General features: G+C 46.2%; 5 protein-coding genes and 1 pseudogene across 7 annotated transcripts, besides 1 other annotated feature; 5 read left to right on the forward strand and 1 right to left on the reverse strand.

Moving 5' to 3' along the window:
* The first annotated feature begins 22 nt into the window (after positions 1-22).
* Positions 23-1,540, forward strand: TSTA_015100 (annotated as a pseudogene).
* A 3,354-nt stretch (positions 1,541-4,894) lies between these two features.
* Positions 4,895-5,918, forward strand: TSTA_015110 (uncharacterized protein; the record flags this gene model as incomplete). Its single annotated transcript, XM_002483610.1, has 2 exons — positions 4,895-5,775; positions 5,831-5,918. The coding sequence occupies 2 exons, from the start codon at positions 4,895-4,897 to the stop codon at positions 5,916-5,918; spliced, it is 969 nt and encodes a 322-aa protein (XP_002483655.1).
* A 1,246-nt stretch (positions 5,919-7,164) lies between these two features.
* TSTA_015120 lies at positions 7,165-10,628 on the forward strand. Of its 3 annotated transcripts, none has more exons than XM_002483612.1 (5): positions 7,174-7,264; positions 7,329-7,346; positions 7,421-7,920; positions 7,977-8,216; positions 8,282-10,628. In XM_002483612.1, exons 3-5 carry the CDS (start codon positions 7,659-7,661, stop codon positions 8,971-8,973), a joined length of 1,194 nt encoding a protein of 397 aa, XP_002483657.1. In that variant the 5' UTR covers positions 7,174-7,264; positions 7,329-7,346; positions 7,421-7,658; the 3' UTR covers positions 8,974-10,628. The 3 variants fall into 3 exon arrangements, with proteins under 3 accessions (XP_002483658.1, XP_002483657.1, XP_002483656.1); XM_002483611.1 differs by having other exon boundaries at positions 7,187-7,264; positions 7,410-7,920; XM_002483613.1 differs by having other exon boundaries at positions 7,165-7,264; positions 7,329-7,920.
* Positions 9,337-10,949, reverse strand: TSTA_015130 (uncharacterized protein; the record flags this gene model as incomplete). The annotated part of the gene is made up of 2 exons (XM_002483614.1): positions 10,619-10,949; positions 9,337-10,585 (listed from the first exon to the last, which is right to left on the reverse strand). The coding sequence occupies exons 1-2, from the start codon at positions 10,801-10,803 to the stop codon at positions 9,337-9,339; spliced, it is 1,434 nt and encodes a 477-aa protein (XP_002483659.1). The 5' UTR covers positions 10,804-10,949.
* A 474-nt stretch (positions 10,950-11,423) lies between these two features.
* On the forward strand, positions 11,424-15,174 carry TSTA_015140 (26S proteasome regulatory subunit Rpn2, putative; the record flags this gene model as incomplete). The annotated part of the gene is made up of 5 exons (XM_002483615.1): positions 11,424-11,563; positions 11,659-11,828; positions 11,881-12,404; positions 12,470-14,698; positions 14,761-15,174. 5 exons carry the CDS (start codon positions 11,424-11,426, stop codon positions 15,073-15,075), a joined length of 3,378 nt encoding a protein of 1,125 aa, XP_002483660.1. The 3' UTR covers positions 15,076-15,174.
* Positions 14,496-14,605: a sequence feature (GA-rich).
* A 241-nt stretch (positions 15,175-15,415) lies between the features above and the next one.
* On the forward strand, positions 15,416-17,958 carry TSTA_015150 (acyl-CoA dehydrogenase, putative). Its single transcript, XM_002483616.1, has 5 exons — positions 15,416-15,937; positions 16,004-16,015; positions 16,076-16,356; positions 16,422-17,163; positions 17,220-17,958. The coding sequence occupies exons 1-5, from the start codon at positions 15,823-15,825 to the stop codon at positions 17,711-17,713; spliced, it is 1,644 nt and encodes a 547-aa protein (XP_002483661.1). The 5' UTR covers positions 15,416-15,822; the 3' UTR covers positions 17,714-17,958.
* Positions 17,959-18,532: the final 574 nt, after the last annotated feature.

Below are 18,532 nucleotides of genomic sequence, written 5' to 3' on the forward strand. Positions count from 1 at the left end.
CTTTGTGGATTTATCAGGGGTAATGCACTTCTCAAAAAGGTGGATTACAAAACCTCTTAGTGCAGTTCGATCACGTCTGTGGCCTGAAACCACTGTAATTCCACAATTTTTACTGGACGGGAGTAAACAATTGGAAGAGAATACCCCTTACTACGATCCCAAGCGCTTCTATTCAGCTCACTTAGGGGAGATATCAATGAGAGATATCAACTTTCTACCAAGCTTGGATTTGCACCAGCTCTACAGTCTGGCTTCCGAGAGACCTCTACCAGTAAATAATTCCATGTCTTCCAAACCTCTGCTTGCATTGCTAATGGAAACTTCAGATGGCGATGGTCACCTGAACGCTATGTTGCGATAAAAATTACTTCTGGCAACCTAAAAGGTGTGCAAGATTCTGAAAAGGAGCTGTGCATCTCTAATATCGTCACCAAGAGCAATTCGTTGCACCATGGACGACACTTCGTCCAGCAGCATTCTTGATTCCTTTGATGTCTCTGGTCCACATCATAAACATGCCTGTCTTGTGTTTGAGCCTTTACGCGAACCATTATGACTCACAAAAACAAGGTTCAGCACAGATATCATCGATTTTGAAAGTGGTGGCTCAGATGATGTTTCACGGTCTCCATTATTTGCACGCTGAGTGTCATGTTATCCACGCAGGTAATTTTGTTGTCAATTGACTTGGGTGATACATGAATATAATTGCTTACACGCTTATATTAAAGATATTAGACCAGATAATATCATGGCTAGGTTTGAGGATCCTGCCATCCTTGAGCGGAGTGCTCTCGACGAGTATCAAAACCCGCTTTTACAAAAGATCTGTAAAGACCGTAGAATCTATCTATTACGGAATCAATACAGTCATCCTACAAAAATTGCGAAAGTCCTAGGTTTAATCAAGATCATCGATATTGGGTTTGCTGTTTGTGGTGATGGCCCTCACCATGGTGCCATTCAAGGTAGAACCGTTTCGTGCTCCGGAGGTTATCCTTGATGCTGGTTGGACTTATAGTGCCGATATATGGAGTTTAGGAGTAATGGTAAGACTTTCCTGATTTGATTCTGTCTCTGCATACTTTCTTTCCTCTTGGCCTCGTTGTCTAACGATCGAAATAGGTGTGGGATCTCCTAGAGAATCGTTCACTTTTTGAAGCGATCGATTTCGGCGGAATACGATGACCAAAAGCATCTGTCATGTATCACAGCTCTATTAGGGTCACCGCCAGAAGATCTTTTTGTGAAAGGAAGAAGAACATCGATGGTCTATGACTCTGAAGGTAAGTTCTCAGAGTCTGAAGCTATTAGATAACATTTTAGGTACATTATACTCATTCCTCGGTAGGAATTTCAGACCTCCATTGGAAACACCGGTAATGAGCTTTGAGACCGCTATTAGTCAGATTGATGGAGAAGAGAAGAAGATATTTATTAACCTTGTCAAGAAAATGCTTAACTGGGAATCGAAACACCGAAGTACAGCAAGGGGATTGCTTGATGATCCATGCCTGCACAAAAGCTTCTCGTCCGACGTGTAACTTTAGAGTTTGAGACTGATTGGCTTAGAATGCTGCTATATACAATATAAAACATGCGTCAGAACAGTTGTTCAAACGCCTCTCCTACCCGCGGGTAAAGCTGTCCAGGTACTGCAGAAGCTGATAGTTTCGGATGATCATTGCATGTCATCGAGCTGGCTTATGTTTACAATTTTCAATAGAGGCTAGACGGGCATTGACGCAAGAAAATAACCGCATGCATACCGCTCCTCATTACCGATCAGTTATTACTAGCCAAGAAAACTGCGAAGTGGAAGACCTGTGTAGACAGAATTATGGATTGAGAAAGTTTACAAGCATATGTTGGATGACGATCTGCCACATTGTTGCCGAATTATAGCACAGGCATGTAAGATATAAATCCTCGATATTGTCCGCTGATAAGCGCCCTTATACCTGTTCTAATCCAATCACACCTAGCCAACATATTATACCTCTTGTCATACATGTAATCACAGCCGGATCTACTGATATCACGTAGCAATCAATATCTCGGCCGTGTAGACTCCAGTTCAAGGATCTTTTATAGCCCCGCTAGACACTGACCAATTGCAACAAATCTCGTCTAATCGTCAGCTGTCTGCCCGTCATTTCACCGTGTTACGGTTTGATCCCTGCAACGAAAAAAGGACGGAGGGAATAAAGCTTATCCCTTCCAATGTAGGTTTTGCACTCGTGACAACAATTAGGGATCTGGGCCTAGGTAACAGTCAAAAGGTGCGGCCAAGAGCTTCACTGGTAGCCACCAGGGACCCCGGTCAATAGTTGCATTTGACATTTTCTGGTCAATCCACTTTATGTGGGAGCACTCCATACGGGGAACAGTGCGATGACTATACATTATGGCATAACTCACGACTATGCCCTAACAGGAGCAAGACGGACACTTGATCCGTCGATCATGGGTGTTGATAGGTCCAGAAGGCGGGGAGGAGGTGCATCTTGCTGAAGCAATTCAATCAGACCGGCTTGAGCATTTGTCAACCAATTAGCTAGCAAGTATGCCAAGGTATAACCGCACTGCAACCGGTATCGTACAAGGAAAGAAGCAGATCAAAACGTGAATTATTTCCATAGACTCGTTCAAACTATGTTAATAACGTCAACAACGTGTGCACCCAAAGGAGTCCGAGTAGACTCTTACGGAGCCACGTCGCTTGATAGACGCTGGCGCCTTTGAGAGGCGGGTGGTCAGCTGCATTGACTGGACGCCGTATCAGTGGTGCGTGAGCAATTAAAACAAATTAAAGGGGGAAATGATCGCTTTGATAAGTTAATGTCGACTAAATAATGGGATAATAGATTATCAATCAATCAGATATCGTTCATTATTACTCAATTAGCCCTAGTTAGCACTACTTACATCCTTAGCAAGTACTTGGCCGCCCGTTATGGAGCCCCTTGATCGTTAGCACTCGCATGCTAATAAGCACCGACCACTCCCGGGGACCAACACCCGCCCACCGTGCTTAAGCGTAGATCCGTCGACGTTTCCGCCCAACAACAACAACCCAAAAGACGCCTTGTGGCTTGCGGGGTGTGAACTGAATTGGATATGTGCTAGGCCAGAGGCGCTAACAAAGCCATCGACCTATGAGAAAAACAAAAAGCAAAAGCCGAAGGAAATGCGAAAGGGTTTCCCGGCCCCCGTCTAAAGGAAGACGATCTTAGATAAGCGGATTTGACAACGATTGTCCGAGAACACGCCTAGTTCATAGCCTAAAATGCAATTGTTAGAAGTGGGATGTGATCAAACTGGCCAATTGCATATTTGCCTTGTGATCGGATGCTCCCAACCGGCGATTAACGATGAATATAATTGGCCTTGGACTGCATTATGCTCGCGGTTGAGATCGTGCGGATCTGGATTTGCTGCATTGGCCTTGGGCACGATAGCAATGCAACGCATATATGACATTTTAAATATATGCATGTCTTAGCGAAATCAAATACATATCGTCCAAAAAACACCAATTTTTAATCTATTGTGGCGCTTGTTCTTGTATCTGGACTCGAATGGCTTTGTAGCTAATTTCACCCTTTCGGCATAAGTCAGACAATCCCCACCGAAACCCCTAGCAGTGCGGAACAAAGTAGTATGTACTCGCATCAAAAGAGGACAAAGAACAAGCGGCTGAATAGATTTGTTATGGACAAAAAAGCCACAAAGGAAGCTTGTTTTGATTCTGTGTACAGCATCATTGGCTGGTGGTCTGCATTTAGATGGCTGAATCATGATTCACATGCAGTTGTCAATCCATCATGTCATCAAGGTCAAGAACAGATGCCTCGATAGAGGAGTGAACAGAACGGTCTAACCAAAGCATCTGATTCGTTCCAGGTTCTATGCCTCACCTCCTTTCACGTCTTGCTGCTTCTCTATAGACATAGAACGGAAATACAAGGAAGGGGTAATCAATCTACAGATCACGAGCTAAGAGATCATACTGTGCCGTCTAGGACCAGGGTATACAAGCACATATCCACTTTAACTTGGCCCAGAGGTAAAGTTGTTTAAAGTATGTCGGCGTGATCCACTTGGCTTGCGCGCTTTCGTCTCAAAGGAGAAGTGACTGTGCCGCAAAATAATGCAGAAACAATAAAAGAGAAAACAAAAGAGGGTCCCCTCTTCAGACAAAACAACAATTTTCCTCCCTGTTCTGTAGGTACTTGGCCAGCCGCCGGACTAGGCAAGACCATTTCACGCTTTTCTTTCTCTGATATCCTGTAAATCATTTCTTCTTGGTCCCGACACTTTGGTACTGGAGGGTTGCCTGCGTTTTACTTCTGTGTCCCCCTCCATCCCCTCCTCCTCTTTTCCCTCCTGCCGACTTTTTCCTCACTGTAAATAAAATGAAGCATGTCTCCTACTTTAAATCTTCTTCTTTGAGTTTTACTCGACTGCTTTTGTGTTGACTCGTTCTTGCTTCCCTAGTGCAGAGATCAAAACCGTTGCGGCTTGAGACGGAGTACCTCTTTTTAGGGTTAGGCAACAGACATTGCTCCAGTATCCGGACTGATAACTTGTTTTGTCGCACTCCAGATGATTGAAGTTTGATACCCCAGAATTTGATGATATTCGGTGGTCTTCGTCTTGTTTTCTTTTTGGAGGGATCTTGATTCTATCTTAATCTATGCTGCACCGTCTTCCGTCGTCACAACGGCTTTTGATACGCTCGCCGACGTTACGCAAGAAGTCTGCAAACAACAGCACACTGCCACTGCACATGGTCAAATAATATTCTTGACTAGACATGTGTCTACCGGACTGCAGGATGGGCAAAACGGATATCTTCCGTTGGCGACGAAAGAAGACCCTCGGGTCAAATATGGACACTCGCTTTGGAGACCCTTCAATATCCGCGCCCACTCAGGGATCGTGGAATGAGATGCCCTACTTACGACCCGGAATGGCAGATTTTGCAACACTTCCAAATCGAGTCAGCCGAATCAAGACTTGTCTTCGGCCAGATGTTGTCGAATCATCTGAATTTTCTGGTGGTACAGACAACATCAATTTTCCGCGCCACCCGCTGGTAGATATGCAAACTCGAAAGCGGTCTATCTCAGTTGATAGAACCAAGAAGCAAAACGATAGGCAAAGAAGCCTCAGCAGAACACGTCAAAGCCCAAGCCCTAAAGCACGACATCGAGCGTCATGCGAGTCGCCGTCGTGCTCCGAGAGGGACGAGGAAGAACGGCAGGAAGCTGTTCATAGTAAAACGAAAACTGAACCACAATATGCCAATCGAAATGGTTCCCGGGAGGATTGTTGGAGAGCACAAAGTAGGGGCACTAAACGGGATAGTCAACAGTCCTCTATTCAACACAAATCCCCTCCGCTTTCTGCAACAGCAGTGATGCGTCGGTACAGCTCTCAAAGCGAGTCCACCCGTACATATTCCTCTACTCCTTCGACGGCTACTTTTAGATCCAGCATTACGACTCCCGGACTGCATGGTTTCTCCGCGTCTTCCATCCCTCCCTTACTCAGAGAAGAAGGGTATGCAGCAATGTTTGATAAAGATGCGCCTCCTGTCCCACCAATCCCGAAAGATAGGAATGGTTCTATGTCTACCTCGTCGTCTCCCCATTCAGCTTCCCGCAGTGTTTTCCGTGAGCAACATCGTACGGGAAATTCCAATAATAAGCGACACATACGTCCTGTTGGGCCACAAGAAATGGTACCATCCAACGATGAGTTATGGGGGTACTAATCAGTATTCGACGATTTTAAGCTTGGTGTATTTAGTATTTTATACAAGGCTTTTTGCGTTTCTGGGTGGGCCTTTCCCTTACGACATGACTTTCCTGCCTTTCCTCTACTCTAAACTTGTCATCAACGACAGCTAGTTTTACTATGTTAATATAGGATTTCACAATACCACGGAATTGATCAGTTAATACATTACTCATATTTAAAGTTTAGCTTTGACACTTCAATGTTGTAACATATACTGTCGTTGTGAATAACAGAACGTTATTGTAGACTTCGGTAATCAAGAATGCCCTTGATAGGCTGCCAGGTACCCGTGTAATTGCAAGCTAAGTATGCAGGTATCACAAATCATTTCTGACCTTAACTCTAAAGCTTGAAGCCATGAAGACCTAAATGCATCTAGATTGTGCTGAATAGATAACAGGATATATATTCTAACTGGAAGAACATGAGTGATGTTACCTTGGTCTTAATCTCAAGTTAATTAGGTCTAACTGGTCATTAAGATGAGCAAACGACATGCACATCGTATGACTTGATCTGCGAAGCCGTGTTCAACCCTGGACAAAATGCGGCGCAGTTCATGTATTTATCAAATTGCTAATTGTTCAAGACAAGCTCGCAGAAACCTACCTGAGTAACATGGCCTACCCCGCTAAGACATGCAGACCTATACAAATTCATGCAGCATGAAAGATGCATGTAGGACTAGGAGATAGCGTGTGATAGGGAACATGAACCCTGTACACTCAATGTACTGCAATCAGCAAATTAGGGCTAATTCTGTACAAAAGAGGTTAGCGCTTATGTGACTGTACTGGCCGATAACCGACACTATTACTAATTGGGCGAAACGGCAGGCTGATTGGCTGAGGGCACATGATCAGCCAACCTCTTGGCTTGAAGATAATCCCCCTCTTCTTAGTTTCGTTAACGCCGCGAATCACCCGTCGTAAATCCACTCCAGCTGCAAGTCGCCCGTCACTGTCACAATGTGCCCTACTCGGATTCTGCCCAATACATCTCCTCCTCTAGCCAAGCTTGGACCGATTTCTCCTCGATCACAGCGGGGCTCTTCGCTGTTCCACTGCTCACTGGCCCGGCATGCTCTATCATCCAGCGTATCCGAAGCCTTCTCTAACCGCCGAGGGAGATGGCTAAGTTTCCGGCCATTGGCAGCTTTTTCTTATTGCCATGCTTCTAGCTTCTGATTTGTTGTATGTTTTATTCCCTAAAACTTTCTAGTGATGATTTGCTAACTTGCAGCAGAAATGTATGTGCTTCTCCAAGTTGGACTCATGCATCGTCCGCTTCGGTCTTTGTTCCTTTCTCTTTCTCCCTCTTCCTCTGTCCTGTTGACTTTTCCTCTTGGGAAGACACAGGATTTTCGGAAGCGGCCTTATCGAATGGGAAAATACATGGATAAATTGCGTGCCCACTTACATGCCTATCAATTGCGGTCTGTCCAGTCGATGTAGTAGTAAGTGCTTCTCGCATTGCCCTGTGGATCCCCATCACACTGGATAATAACGCTTCTTTTCCAGTTTTCAAAAAGACGTAGGGTCCGCTTAACCCATGTTGGATGCATTTATTTTCTTTGTGTACTCGGCATGCTAACAACCCAGATCTTTCTCAGGCGTGGGCTAACGTACTTTTGAGCCTGCTTCTTTCGACTGTCGATCAAATACCCATACGAACCAGGTTCGTCGGCTTTCTTGGTGGGATAAGCTATATATTGTTCGAGTCGGACCAATTTCCGACTCTATGCCTATGCGATATTAGCTTCAATAATTCCTGGAGGAATATTCGTGTAAAGAGCAGTCCAGAATAACTCACTTTGAAGGGGTCTACAAGTGAACGTTGTGTGAGGCCTCATGATGATGGCGGTTCAATGGGCCGTCTGGGGACTCCTCACTCTTGCGACTCCCATCTATGCATTGCGAACTGTTGCGGGTTCGCCCTGTACAGCCGCTTGCGGCGTAACAACGAACACCACATCCGACGAGATCGCCTGCATTGACTCTTTCTACAATACCACGGATACGGGGAAGAATTTCCAGAAATGTGTCTCGTGTCTACTTTCGAGTCCTTACCAAAATACCACTATCGGAGAGACTGACGTTGACTGGGGATTGTGTATGTTTCCGATACTATCTTCACGATGTCTCCAAACTAATCTTATCTATCAACAGACAACCTACGATATGCGTTCTCTTCCTGTGTATATGACTTCCCAGTGAGCGTTACCAACGTGTCCACGCCATGTCTAGTCTCATGCACTCCGTTGGGACCAGCACTAAATCTCCAACTGACCGAACCGGTTGGCAATTCGCTTGAAAATTTTTGTAGCTCCACGTCCTTTGCTGACAATATTGTTACGACATGCAACAACTGTTATGCCTTGACTTCACAACAAGCATATCTTGCAAACTGTACGTACTTTCACTATAGCTTGGATCATAAGGAACGAGTTGCTTACCGACTTCTCATTCTTCAGTCTTGGAATCTATTCGCTATAACTGCCACTTTCCAACCCCCGGCGGCATCGCTTTCTCAATTGCATCCTCTCGCATCTTCAACACTACACAGCTACCTACCACCACTGGATTCTCTACTCCCACATCCACGTCGTCAGGAACGTCGACAGTTCACAAATTCTTGACAGTGATCATTGTGATGCCTATCATTGGCTTCTTAATCATCATCGCTTTACTGACTTTATGCTGTTTCTGCCTTGTCCGAAACCGCCGCAAGGCTGCGAAACGGCGCCGTAATAACATGCACAACCGCTGGGCTCCGAACGCCTTTAACGCACAGTGGCAACCCGCATGGGCCGGCTATCCTATCTCTGCATATCACCAGACCAGCCCTATGCTCCAGCAACAACATTACATGGCTGGGGGCATGACTCCATACGGCGCATTGGTTCCAGGGAGCGGATTTCAGGTAGTTGACCATGATGGCAAGCGGTACGAGGCTGGTTACTCGACCCATTACATTTCGCCAGTAAGTCCGGAGGTTACAAATGCTCAACAACCATTCCAATTTGGTACCGATGTCACACACACACAAGATATAAAGCAACCTATTGTTAAACAGGCCGAAGCATACCCAGCACCACAACAAGAGCAGCCACAACAAAAGATTCAAGAGTACTATCCCCCTCCTGATGGTCCTCATGCCACATAACTACATTCCGAAACCTCATGAGAGCTGTTTGATATGGTGATTGGGCGTGGAAATCAATATTTTTGAAGAACAGAGCACGCTTCAGTTGTCATCATCCTCGCGCAGTAGCACACTATTTTGCATGACCTTTCAGAATACGAAGTGGTACATCTCAACTATTGTTTAATGTTAAATCTTTGGATTTTAAGCGATATCCCTGCTGTATTTAGACGCGTTCTTTATCCGGAGTTTGGGAGAAATTCAAGCTTTGCTCTCGTCATAAACGACATGATACATTCATGATAAATGTTAAAACGCTAAATAGCATGAACCAAACTTCGTCATAGGTAAATATATATGTAGAATGGAAACATCGATGGCTATCTATGGGTCAGAGAGCAGCCAGGCTGGGTCAGGTTCGTCGTCCTCGTCCTCTGATCGAAATGTTGCAGGTTGTAGTTCTGCAGACGTCGCATCCTGCAACAGATCTGCTGGTGGTTCATCTGCATGCTCATCCTCACTCATACTGATCGTAGGAGGGTTGCCTGTTGTGCTAGCGGTAGTTAGGTCTGCACCTTGAGATTCTCGTCGTTGATCAGACCCCCTTAAATTGCTGACACTATTCCTTGCAGTGGTAGGCTCTGTAGCTACATCGTTCTCACGTTCGGCGTCCTGTTGACCCATGTAATCGAACATTTGCTTTAGCATATCCTGTGCTTCTCGTAAAGCGGCGAGTTCTGCACCAATGCTGCATACGAGCAATCTCCAATCTTTCTGTTCGGCCAACTCGAGCTTCTCCTCGATGACACGCATGGTAGACTCTAGGTCTTCAATAATCTTCTTCCCCTGTTCTCTCTTCGCTACTTCCTCGTTATCAGAAGGTAACCTGGACGACTTCGATAGCATGATATATTGTTGCATTTCGTCCTTTAATTTCCGTTCAAAACCTGATATTTCTTTGACCACGCTCTGCCATACAGGTCCGCCATTATCTAAGGCAGCAATTTCCAAATCTACAGCTTCCTGTCTCTTTGCCAATTCTGATTGTTCCGTCTGCCAATGTTCGCGAGCCATTTCAAGTTTTCGTCTGTTCGGGTGCAAGGAATAGAAAGATGACTTTTTATCATTCTGCAAAGGCTTGAGTGGAGGCCTTTCCAGATACTGACGGACTTCTGTATCGAGAATCGACAGAGACTCCTTGTAAGACGAGAGCTTGGCGTCCACGGCATTCTCTAGTCGCGAAACCTCTTGTATAATATGTCGATGCCTTGCCTTCATATCTGCGAGCTCTAACTCCAATTCCTCAATTTTGTGCTCTAAACTCTTCGCTTCCCCTTTTAATTTCCGAGCCCTGTTGCCCTCGCGATCGTTCTCCAAATCCGACAACGTCTTCTCGAGCCCGGCCTTCTTGTTAGCAAACGTATCCACTTCTTCAATTGCATCCTGTCTTTCCTGTATCCGTTCATGTAAAAGCCGATTCTCTACTTCTCGGAGACTGAGAAGATCGCTCATTGACTGCAATATTCCCTTTCGTGCAGCGCGCAAACTGATCTTCTTCTTCGGCGGTTGTCGAACGGGTATCATACGGACGCTTCGCTCTCGGCTTTCTACTGCAGATACCGATGATGCAGAGCTTCCATTTGAAAAAACATCATTATTCACATACCCTGGCGATTGCAAGCTAGCTAGCAGCCCATCGCTCTGTGCATCCAACAAAGTCTGTATCTGTCGCTGAAGGTGTCTTGACTCCCGTTCGATATATATAAGAGGGTCATCATGTTTCTCCGTCGTAGCGAATCGTAGCCGTCGCTCTGACGAGGGAGGATCAGAATATGGCAACAATCTAGACATGTTTGATATCTTCCAACTGAGCTGAGTAACTCATAGGGAGGAAATCGAGTGCTGGCCAAAACAAAGAAAATATGGAATCGACACTGAGAAAAAAAAACAGGCTTTATAAAGCAGAGAGAAATGAAACTAATTTTCAAGTTGTTCTCATGATCAGAGGCGAACACATGAGCTGTAGCTTGTTTGTTGTATACGACTGGAGCTGGTGACCGACTAATCAGTAAACTGATAAGGAAGCTCTTGGCAGGTCCACAGCTCCCGTCATTGCACGTGACCTCGCAGCGTCTACTTTGTCAGCTCCGGTATTGACGTGTGCTCTGTACCCAAGCAAAAGACAACCTTCTCATCATCAACATTCATTCATCTGTCACACTTTGTTTTCTTTCCATCCTAGCTTCTTTTGATAAATTTTCTTAATCTCGGCATTAGTGAGTACGTCCGTTTTCTCGGGGGCATCGTATATTGGCGTCGCCCTTTAATGCGATCGAAGCTACCAGCAACCAGCCTACTTACCATTTCCAAATAGCTTCGTCGTCTGAACCATCACCTAATCGGGGTCACGAAGCATAGCTTCGCCGCATATAAAGAACATCTACCATCAAGTCGTCGGCAAAGCTTGAAATATGGTTGGCCTCACGTCAGCTTCTGGCCTCGTCGGCTTCCTGTCCGAGCCAGACCCAGAGCTCAGAGTGTTTGCTTTGAAGACACTCGATGCTGAAGTCGATGTGCTATGGACTGATATTGTCGACGCAATTCCTCAAATGTATGTTTCATTGTAGATCCCATTTTTCTCTACAATCGAGGGATTATCGATTTGGCGATCGATGGCGGAGCACTAACGTGTATGCTGTCATGCAGAGAGGCGTTATACGAAGACGAAACCTTCCCCGAGCGCGAACTTGCAGCTTTGGTAGCATCGAAAGTCTACTATCACCTACAAGAATACAATGAGAGCATGGTATTTGCTTTAGGCGCTGGAAAATTATTGAACTTGGATAAGGGTGGCGAATTCGAGCAGACGATTATCTGTAGGACACATTTCCTCGCCCTTTGAATTTGCACTTTCTAACATAGTCATAGCCAAATGCATCGACACCTTCATTTCATTGTCTGCTAGCCGCCGTCCTTCAGTTGGCGATGCTCCGTTGTCTCTCAACACATCCTTCCCTTCATCGAACGGCGCCACAAACACATCTGCTAGCCTCGCATCTCCTATTACCCCATTTTCACAATCGGCCCTCCCTTCGAAATCTCTTTTGTCCCGTGCGGAGGAACCAAGCGCAGATGCTGCCTATCCAGGTGGAGAAGATAGCGCTGCCAAATATGAAGAGACTTCCTTGGTTGTGCGAAGAGGTGTTCAGAAGCAATTACAAGCTGTCATTGAGCGATTATTCGAACAGTGTTTCCGCCAACAGCGATATCGTCAGGTTGTCGGAATTGCGATTGAAGCAAAGAATCTGGACGTCCTACGGACGGCTATCCTTCGTTGCAGTGAATCCGAGAAACAACAATATGGGGAAGCATCCAAACATGGCGAGGAGTTAATCGAATACGTACTGGATATCTGCATGAGTGTGATTCAGGAGCGAAGTTTTCGCAATGAGGTTCGTCACGTCTTTTTTTCTTACATGGTTGCTCCTTGAATACTAATCAGATTGCTGGTGTCTAGATCTTGAAACTCATTTTGGAGCTTCTCAATCAAATTCCGTCTCCGGACTATTTCGCTATCGCCAAATGCGTTGTATACCTCGACGAGCACTCCATGGCCACCGAAATACTCCGACAACTCGTAGACAAGAACGAAACTAAGGCCCGGACGATCGCTTATCAAATTTCATTTGATCTCTACGATAATAGCACCCAGGAGTTTTTGAAGAAAGTTATTGCAGAAATTGAGGAGCTTCTTCCAGAGCAAACCTCGGAAGAATCAAAGGCAGATGGCGAGGGGGCCACAGAGTCAGACTCCCTGCTACAAAATCAATCTTCTTCCAAGAACGAATTGTCAGAGGAGGCTCTTTCAGCTTTTACCAATATACGCGACATCTTACAGGGTGTCAAGACCATCCAGCTCAATCTTGAGTTCCTCTATCGTAGCAACAAGGCTGATGTCTCTATTCTTAACAAAGTGCGGGATAGCCTCGAAGCTAGAAACTCGATTTTCCACAATGCTGTCACTTTCTCCAATGCATTTATGCATGCCGGAACAACACATGATAAGTTCTTCCGCGACAATCTGGAGTGGCTCGGAAAAGCTGTCAACTGGTCAAAATTCACGGCAACTGCTGCACTGGGTGTGATTCACAAAGGGAATTTGTCCGAAGGTCGCAAGCTTCTCGCTCCATACCTTCCTCGCGAACATATCTCTGGAGTGGGTAGCACGGGGTCTGTTTACAGCCAGGGTGGCTCGCTTTATGCATATGGTTTGATATACGCTAATCACGGTGGTGCTGCTGTTGAGCTTATCCGTGACCATTTCAAGAAGGCGACAGAGGAGGTTGTTCAGCATGGAGGTGCTCTTGGTCTTGGTGTTGCAGGTATGGCAACCGGAGATGAGGGTATTTGGGAGGATCTCAAGTCTGTTCTCTACACTGACTCTGCTGTGAACGGTGAGGCTGTCGGCTTGGCTATGGGTCTGGTTATGCTGGGAACTGGTAATATGAAACTTCTGGAGGAGATGATCCAATACGCACATGAGACTCAGCACGAGAAGATTGTGCGAGGTCTTGCATTGGGTATGGCTTTGATCATGTACGGCCGGCAAGAGGCAGCCGATGAATTGATCAATGGCTTACTCGGTGATCCTGATCCCTATCTCCGGTACGGAGGTATCATGACTGTCGCTCTGGCATACTGTGGCTCCGGCAGCAACAAAGCTGTCCGCAAACTTCTCCACGTCGCAGTTAGCGACGTCAACGATGACGTTCGTCGAGTGGCAGTCATGAGCTTGGGCTTTATTCTGTTCCGCAAGCACCAGAGCGTACCTCGTATGGTTGAATTGTTGTCTGAATCATACAACCCGCACGTTCGTTATGGTGCTGCAATGGCTTTGGGTATTTCGTGTGCCGGCACCGGTCTTGACGAAGCTATTGATCTCTTGGAGCCTATGCTCAAGGATCCTACAGATTTTGTAAGGCAGGGTGCTCTCATCTCACTTGCCATGGTGCTCGTTCAACAGAACGAAACGATGAACCCTAAGGTAGGAAGCATTCGCAAGATGATGAATAAGGTAATCACGGATCGTCATGAAGATGCTATGGCGAAATTTGGTTGTGCTATTGCTCTGGGTATTATAGATGCAGGCGGTCGCAACTGCACCATCAGCCTACAAACACAGACCGGTAATCTCAACATGCCTGGTATTGTCGGTGCTGCTGTCTTCACGCAGTACTGGTATTGGTTCCCTCTTGCACACTTCCTTTCTTTGAGCTTCACGCCCACTGCAGTCATCGGCGTTGATCAGAAACTTGAGGTTCCCGTATTCTCCTTCCATAGTAACACACGGCCCAGCCTCTTCGACTACCCTCCTGAACAGCAAGTGAAAGCTGATGAAGCCCCTGAGAAAGTAAAAACGGCAGTACTTTCTACGACCAATCAAGCCAAGCGACGCGCGCAACGGCGGGAAAAGCAACAGAGGCGAGAGAGCATGGACGTCGATCAAACTCCGACTACACCGAAGGTGTCTGGTCAGCTTCCAGAGAAGATGGAGACAGACGAGGCTAAGGAAGGTGAGGAAGCTAAGGAGGCTAAGGAGGCTAAGGAGGAAGCCGCAGCAGAAGGTCAAAAGAAGAAGGCGGAGAAGGAAAAGATTGGGTACGAGCTGGAGAACATGTCGCGTGTGCTCCCCGCTCAGTTGAAATACTTGAGTTTCCCCGACCCTCGATACGAACCTGTCAAGCGGGTAAGTCGATTCCTCCTACCTACTGTACTACGCTCTGCATTCATATACTAACTCTATACTAGCCTACCGGAGGAGTGGTTGTTGTTCTTGACAAGAAGCCAGATGAACCACGAGAGACTATCGAATTGCGAGCCACCACCGAGCTTCGGCAGGCCGCTTTCTCCGATGCTATGCAATATTTGGCAGACCGTATACAGGCCCAAGGTGGAACCGGTGCTGCCTTGGAGACACCACAGCGAGGCGGAGCAGGCGGTGGTGCAATCGGAGCTGCATTGGCGGCGGGTGTACTCACTGCTGTTGATGAAGATGAAGAAGGTGCAGAGGACGCCCCTGTTCCCGATGAGTTTGGCTACGAGACGGATAATATGGAGGAATAGAGTGGAGGATACAGGCTGAATTAAAGTAGACGACTTTCACAGCTATGCGATGGAGCTAGTTGCATATGTCTCTGCATGTATCACTACTTTTATTATAAATCTGAAATCGATTCTTGTATAAACATAGTCTCCGCATTCCTTCAGCATGCCATCAACTGCCGAGTTGTTTGATGCATCATGTGATGGTCGAACTGAATCACAATTCACAAAGTTCAAACAACCACACAAGTCACGTGTGTCTCGAGGAATGCCTCGGTATTTCCTCAATTCGGAATAGCCTCTAACCATGACGCAGCAACTGGAGCTGAGACCTGTGGTCTGATGACCCTTTCTGGCGTCCAACTCCGTCAGATTCATCACAGACTCTTCATTTCTCATCGCTCGGCTCATTCCACGAGTAGTAATTACTGCTCTTAGTCTAGGCGGCGGTTGTTGTTGACCTGATTCTTGGTTGAGCTTACATTCTGCCGGTCCGCTAAACAACTCCTATGACACCGGAGGCCAAAAGACAAAATAAGCATGTGAATGTGTAAATGCACCGAGATCTCCGAGTCCAACAACACATTTCAATCCTACCTCAGCCCCGTGGGGTTTCTTTAATATTTCTTCTTTATAATCAGCCGAGAATTGCGATAAAGCCTCTGTCTGATTTTATTCTTTTTTCCTTTTTCATTATCATTTGGTGGTGTATATTATACTTTGTCGCAACAACCAAATATATATCGTCAGTGCTTGCGATAGATCACAATGTCGCAGAAAGTGTCAAAAGAGCAAGTGGCTGTCCATAACAAGTCTGATAGCTTGTGGATAGTCATCGACGAAGATGTCTATGATGTGACCAAGTTTCAGGATGAGCATCCTGGTAAGTTTGAAGGCCTAGCTAGCTTCTTGATGGTAAAGATCATAGTCTAATTTCTCCTGTTAATAGGTGGCAAGAAGAGTATATTTCCGTGAAATTCTATCTCGGTATTGTCCGGCATACTGATCCACTTTTCTGTAGTCTTGCAACGTGTCGCTGGCAAAGACGCTAGCAAGCAATTCTGGAAATACCACAATGAAGGCATCTTGAAAAAGTACAAGAGTCAGCTTCAAATTGGATCTCTTGATACCAAAAAAGCTGCGGCACCTCCAGCACCTGCTGTTGCTCCTGCTCCTGCTCCTGCTGCACCCAGTGCAGCAAAGGCCAAAGCTATTGCGGATGCGAAACCCGCCAAGTCAGAGGCTCCTTTGGAGCCTTTTGGAGATCTCATTCCCTTTGCAGATCCGTCATGGTATCAAGGTGTATGTTTCGAGACGAAATATCAACTTTTTATGAACATTGTATGCTGACGCTCTTTTTATCATAGCAACACTCACCTTACTACAACGAGACGCACGCTGCTCTTCGCGCCGAGGTCCGGGAATGGGTCGAATCCGAAATCGAGCCGTATGTAACAGAATGGGATGAGGGAAAGAAAGTACCCGACAGCCTTTACAAGCAAATGGGAGAACGCGGTTATCTTGGCGGCTTGCTCGGTGTTCACTTCCCCGCTGAATATACCAAGTATCGCGTCAAGTCGGTACCTCCAGAGAAGTGGGATCACTTCCATGAACTCATTGTCACCGATGAGCTCTCGCGCGCTGCTAGCGGTGGATTGGTTTGGAACTTGATTGGCGGTTTTGGTATTGGATGTCCACCGCTTGTGAAGTTTGGCAAGAAGCCGCTGCTAGACAGAATTCTGCCCGGTATATTAGCAGGTGACAAGCGAATTTGTCTCGCTATCACGGAGCCTGATGCCGGTAGTGACGTGGCCAATTTGACTTGTGAAGCCAAGTTGAGTGAAGACGGGAAGCATTACATTGTTAACGGCGAGAAGAAATGGATCACCAACGGTATCTGGTCTGACTACTTCACTGTTGCTGTCCGTACTGGAGGCGAGGGTATGAACGGTATCAGTGTTTTGCTTGTGGAACGCGAGAACGGCGGTGTCAGCACTCGTCGCATGGACTGCCAAGGTGTCTGGAGCAGTGGTACTACTTATATCACTTTCGAAGATACCAAGGTTCCTGTTGAGAACTTGATTGGAAAGGAGAACCAGGGATTCAAAGGTTAGTCATACATCCCGATAATACTTCCAACTTGCCCATTTACTTACTTGGTACAGTCATCATGACCAACTTCAACCACGAACGTATCGGTATCGTCATCCAATCTCTCCGATTCTCTCGCGTCTGCTACGAGGAATCAGTCAAGTACGCCAACAAGCGCCGCACTTTCGGAAAGAAATTGATTGACCACCCCGTCATCCGCATGAAACTCGCGGACATGGCCCGCCAAATTGAAGCTGCCTATAACTGGCTCGAGAACGTCGTCTATCAAGCCCAATCCATGGAAGAAACCGAGGCCATGCTCAAAATGGGCGGTGCCATTGCCGGTCTCAAAGCACAATCTACAAAGACCTTCGAATTCTGTGCCCGTGAAGCCAGTCAGATCTTCGGTGGTCTTAGTTACAGCCGCGGCGGGCAAGGCGGTAAGATTGAGCGTTTGTATCGTGATGTGCGCGCTTATGCTATTCCCGGTGGTAGTGAAGAGATCATGCTTGATCTCAGTATGCGTCAAAGCTTGAGGGTTTATCAGATGTTTGGTATGAAGCTGTAGAGAGTAGTAGTTTTGGCTTTGATACCCTCTCACTTTTGGCTTGGCTTGACTTGACTTGAGTTCTTCTTTGCATTATGCTTCAATACGCACATATGTATGTGCTCTGTTTTATTCTTATGACAGGTTTTGATTGTCTGAATATGGTGGCTTGGATGTGTAACCAGGTCCACTGTGTACTACCAATTGACTTGCTTAACAGGTATAGACTTAGATGAAATTCTTAACTTGAACGGTACGCAACAGTTTCTCAGACCATAGTAAATGTAGCCAATAGTTTCAATGTTACAAAGTAAAGCCCACTTACAAGCTTTCCCTATCGATAAGATGCTCATTGGTGATTTTTGTTTGATTCATGTTGGTCGACAGAATCGCCGGCTTAGATAATCAAAAAATTCAATAGGGCCAGCCAGACCTACCAAAGACGCAGTCCGGTGTCCTAGAGCTAGACCGGGACTAATTGTGGACAGCCTCAACTTATTTCAATCAACGTCCCCTTCACTTCTAGTTCTTCTACAGATCCAGAGACGAATTACTTTCGTATTCCATGGTCATACGGGAATCGAGAGTTAACTGTCGCCGAACAAACTGCTTGCTTGTTTCTTTAGTTCGGGCGACCGCGACTCTTAGTCTATCGCTGGCCAGCCGTTTGACTTGGACAGAGCCAGTCAGCGCATTCACTTTCCGTTTTTATTTTGCCTCTAGTATCGAGTCTTTGATTCACGATTTGGATACGTGGTCCACCTTTTTCCTTTTACCAGACAGCGACCTCGACTAATTCCACTTATCATCCGTGATCTGCACGTGCTTGAGGAGCATACT

The sequence above is a fragment of the Talaromyces stipitatus genome, genomic scaffold (assembly GCF_000003125.1).
Source record: "Talaromyces stipitatus ATCC 10500 scf_1105507295549 genomic scaffold, whole genome shotgun sequence".
In the NCBI taxonomy this organism is placed as follows: Eukaryota; Fungi; Ascomycota; class Eurotiomycetes; order Eurotiales; family Trichocomaceae; genus Talaromyces; species Talaromyces stipitatus.